We start from the raw sequence: 4,600 nt of genomic DNA, 5'->3' as shown, positions 1-4,600 counted from the left end.
GTACTGGTGGTTTTTTTTTAAAAGCTACCTTCATTTAAACATTCCAGAAACATACAAAACGAAAAAGCCACACGTAAAAAAAAGATATGTTCCAATTATTTTATTTTATTTTGTAAATATTTTTATTGATTTGTTAACAATTTTTATATCACACAACATAAAACAGTGCATAGTGAATTGTGTCCACCACCCCGACACACACACGTTCCAATTATTTTAATATAAACAAAACTGTTGACTAAACTATGAATCCAATCGTGTGTTTTGCTATGAAGTCTGAAGCCCCAAATTATATCTTGAGTTGACATGCAATTAATGTTTCTGTTAAAATTGTTATCACCAATTCTGTTTCAGCATAAATGGATGAAATTCATCTGCTGCTGAGATTCCAGATTTCCACGTTTCTGTATATTTGTCAATTACAGTTTCTGGTCCCCTCTTCATCCCCCTTTGTTTGGAAAGCCATGTTTGGGGATTTGTGGCTCACAGCCTTAATTCCACCTCTGAACGTTACAGGGATCGTGGTGGCAGATCGCTTAGCTTCAAGACTACCTTCATGAACATTGCTATCAACCCGATAGTTCTCTCTCCTTGTTGTAAGATACAAGTACCATTTCTACCAACTATTATGGAGCCAATTAACTATAGTAAGCTGCCACAGAAATATCACCCCCTCTAAAGTCCCAGGGGCCTCAGAAATCCTTGGCTGGGCAGTGATCTGGAGACAGCCTGGCTTTGTTTAGCTGAATTATTTACACCAGGTGCAGAATCTGGAAAGGGCTGGGAGCAGAACTGGAACTTTGTAGAAGTTTTTTTTCAGGTGTGTGTGTGGGGGGGGGGGGGGGGGGGAGAGACAGCGCTATAAAATAAACACCCTGTGCGATTACTGGCCTTAACTGACCTCAGGAAGGGACACCTCCAAGAAATCCCACTCTTATCAACCGGCCTTTTGTGTGTCCTTGGAGTAAACTTAGGGATGTTGCTTCGGTCCCAGAGGGGGGTCCGGAGGGCCCCTGCTCTTGCATCCTGCTAAAGCCAGAGAAACAAAAACTCCTGGGGTTCCAAGATGGCTTCTTGCCAGGGACCAGAAATTGGAGCCGTGCCTTTGTCTCAACCAGCTTCCTTTCAATTCAGAGAAAGTAGGCAGGCCAATGCTGAAGGCAGAAGTGATGGGAAGCAGCCAGAGGGAGAGGCAGGTTCAAGAGTTCCCAAACCAGCCTCTCTCCTGACGGAAGGCAAGGACAGACAGACATGGTGGAACTGGAAAGGTGGCAGGTGCAGTTAAAACCTGGCTGGGACTGCGTATCCTAAAGGATGGGGAGTGAGAGTTATTCCATTGCATGGAAACCTTCCATTGTGAGAGTGATCCCTGTATATAGAGTGCTGGTGAGACCCCATTTGGAATAATACTGTGTTCAGTACTGGAGACCTCACCTACAAAAAGATATTGACAAAATTGAACGGGTCCAAAGACGGGCTACAAGAATGGTGGAAGGTCTTAAGCATAAAACCTATCAGGAAAGACTTAATGGACTCCATCTGTATAGTCTGGAGGACAGAAGGGAAAGGGGGGATATGATCGAAACATGTAAATATGTTAAAGGGTTAAATAAGGTTCAGGGGGGAAGTGTTTTTAATAGGAAAGTGAATGCAAGAACAAGGGGACACAATCTGAAGTTAGTTGGGGGAAAGATCATAAGCAACGTGGGAAAATATTATTTTACTGAAAGAGTCATACGGTAGATGCTTGGAACAAACTTCCAGCAGACGTGGTTGGTCAATCCACAGGAACTGAATTTAAACATGCCTGGCATAAACAGATCCATCCTCAGATAAAATACAGGAAATAGTCTAAGGGCAGACTAGATGGACCAGGAGGTCTTTTTCTGCCGTCAATCTTCTATGTTTCTATACCAGTAGGGTAGATTCAGAAATGTATTTTCCAGTAGATGCTGAAGAATACTTGCACGCTGGATAAGAAAATGGGGAAATTGCCATCAACCAGAACCAGTGACAGTAAAAGCTTGGATACGTGTCTCCTTCTTTTAGCTGGCAGAGTTGGAGGGAGCTTCTCTGCGAAACCTCAAGGCTGCGTGGAAGAGGTACAAGGGTCCAGTTCGCAAAAGTCTAGGATCCCTGAAAAGCAAGAATGGCAGTGTTAAAACGTCTCCAAAGGAAATGTGCCCACTGTGGCATCCAAGGGTGCCCCTAACCTTACCCGATGGCAGAATTCAGGTCCCCAACGATAACGATTAAGCACCCAGCAGATTAAGAAGACAGATATGTTTGTGCACCATTTAAATTTATCTCAAAATCTCAGCTCCTTGAAAAAGCATTTTATCAGAGGGTCGGATCCAATTTTCCCGTGTTTCATCGGGCATCTAATTTCACTGCTATCTCAGCGCTTCACTTCAGGACCTCGGATATCTTGGAGGACCAGCCGGACCATCCCTGGATGAAGGATGGCAGGGCCCACTGGTTCTCTTGAGGCTGTGGGACAGGCAGGGTCTGGCTGGGTCCTGTGCAGTAAGAGCTCCAGCCTCAAAAAGCGGGTCAGGAAGAAGGCTCTTTTTCTTTCTTTTTTATTTATTTTTATTTTTTTCTCTACCACACTTCAAATAATTCCATATAAACCAAATATATTTGTTGGTATGTCTCGGTGTAGCTAGGCTACAAGACCTTCGACATACACTGAGCAGAGTTTAAGGAACAGTGTGGATGTGTGATATAGCCAGTAATGACACAGACTTAGTATGCTAAACAAGTATTATTTACATATATACATATCTACAAGCACAAAGCAGAAATAATCAACAAACCGCACATAGCAGCACGAAGCAGAAAAATTATTATTATTATTGTTTATTAGATTTGTATGCCGCCCCTCTCCGAAGACTCCCTCTTCAAGGTAAAAGGCAAAAAGGAAGCAATGCTATATCCACCCATACGTTAAAGGGTTAAGCAAGGTTCAGGAGAGAAGTGTTTTTAATAGGAAAGTGAACACAAGAACAAGGGGGCACAATCTGAGGTTAGTTGGGGGAAAGATCAGAAGCAACGTGAGAAAATATTATTTGACTAAAAGTAGTAGATGCTTGGAACAAACTTCCAACAGACCCGGTTGTTAAATCCATAGTTACTGAATTGAAACATTCCTGAGATAAATATATACCCATCCTAAGATAAAATACAGGAAATAACATAAGGGCAGACTAGATGGGCCAGGAGGTCTTTTTCTGCCGTCAATCTTCTATGTTCCTATGTTTGAGCTGAGGGCCCAGCCTGGCATCCGTTTTCTTCTCAAGGACAGGTTACCTGCAGAGGTGCAGCTGAATACGGACTGAGCCAGCTGAAAGAAAGACTGCCCGAGAATCGACTTGAAGTCCAGCTGGCCTTTGAAGACCAGGCCTTGAGTAGCGTCTTTAAAGAGCAGGTCACTCCCTCCGTATCTCAGTGACTCAAAGAGCTGAAAACGGCCGTTCTTGCTTGATTCCTGAAAGGAAAGAGGCCAAACTGGAGAGCAGGGACTCCTAGTGAAGCCTGTTGATTGACGGGAGGGGGGGCAGGGGAGGAGGCAAACCAGGTGGACTGCTTGGGATGTTGTCACAGCGGTCATTCTGCTGCTTACTTCGCATTGCGCCTTTTGTCAATTGTGGGAGGGGGAGAGATTGGGAGGGAGGGGGGTTGAAGCAGAGCCGGCCCTGGCTGTGAGGAGCACAAGGCCAGCCAAGGAAAAGGTGGAGATGGGAAAGGTGGGAATGGATGACCTGAGCAGTTTTAATTGGACAGTGACTGATAATACTCTACGAGACTAGACTTTCAATCCTGGGCCTAGAAAGCCTAGAACTAAGACATCTTAAACAAGATCTAAGTATTGCCCACAAGCTTATATAATGCAACGTCCTGCCTATCGGCGACTACTTTAGCTTCAACCACAACAACACAAGAGCACACAACAGATTTAAACTTAATATTAACCGCTCCAAACTTGACTGTAAAAAATATGACTTCAGTAACCGAGTTGTCGAAGCATGGAACTCATTACCGGACTCCATAGTGTCATCCCCAAACCCCCAACACTTTACCCTTACATTATCTACGGTTGACCTATCTAGATTCCTAAGAGGTCAGTAAGGGGTGAGTAAAAGTGCACTAGAGTGCCTTCCGTCCCCTGTCCTATTGCTCTCCTATATCTTCTATACCTTTCTTCTATTCCTATATCTCTTCTTCTATTCTTTCATTGATATGTTCTATTACTATATCTTCTTTTCTATTCCTTCTTAGATATATTTTGCTATGAGCTATGAGTGTGTGTCTGTATATGTATATGTATGTGTATATGTAATTTGGCCACATGGTAAAGAAAAACTAGACAATTTCCTCACTCATCTCAACAGCCTACACCCCAAAATACAGTTTACTATGGAAACAGAAATCAATGATCAACTTCCCTTTCTAGATGTACTGGTCTATAAAAAACCCAATGGCAGCCTAGGACATACTATCTACCAAAAGAAAACCCATACCAACCGTTATCTAAATGCACACTCACACCACCACCCCGCACAAATCACCTCAGTGGCCAAAACTCTCATCACCAGAA

At 43.4% G+C, this 4,600-nt stretch overlaps 1 protein-coding gene across 1 annotated transcript in view; it reads right to left on the bottom strand.

Annotated features, from left to right (window-relative positions):
* Window positions 1-92: 92 nt before the first annotated feature.
* LOC139173594 (lactotransferrin-like) overlaps window positions 93-4,600 on the bottom strand; it is a 46,102-nt gene continuing 41,594 nt past the window's right edge. Inside the window, exons 16-17 of the mRNA XM_070763579.1 lie at window positions 3,313-3,490; window positions 93-2,136 (exon numbers count right to left, since the gene is read on the bottom strand). Coding sequence (XP_070619680.1) covers window positions 2,084-2,136; window positions 3,313-3,490 — 231 coding nt within the window. The 3' untranslated portion in view covers window positions 93-2,083. The remainder of the gene's footprint in view (window positions 2,137-3,312; window positions 3,491-4,600) is intronic.

This window comes from Erythrolamprus reginae, chromosome 10 (assembly GCF_031021105.1).
Source record: "Erythrolamprus reginae isolate rEryReg1 chromosome 10, rEryReg1.hap1, whole genome shotgun sequence".
Taxonomy (NCBI): Eukaryota; Metazoa; Chordata; class Lepidosauria; order Squamata; family Dipsadidae; genus Erythrolamprus; species Erythrolamprus reginae.
Note: the sequence above shows the minus strand (reverse complement) of the source record. Positions and strands in the feature narration are given on the sequence as shown.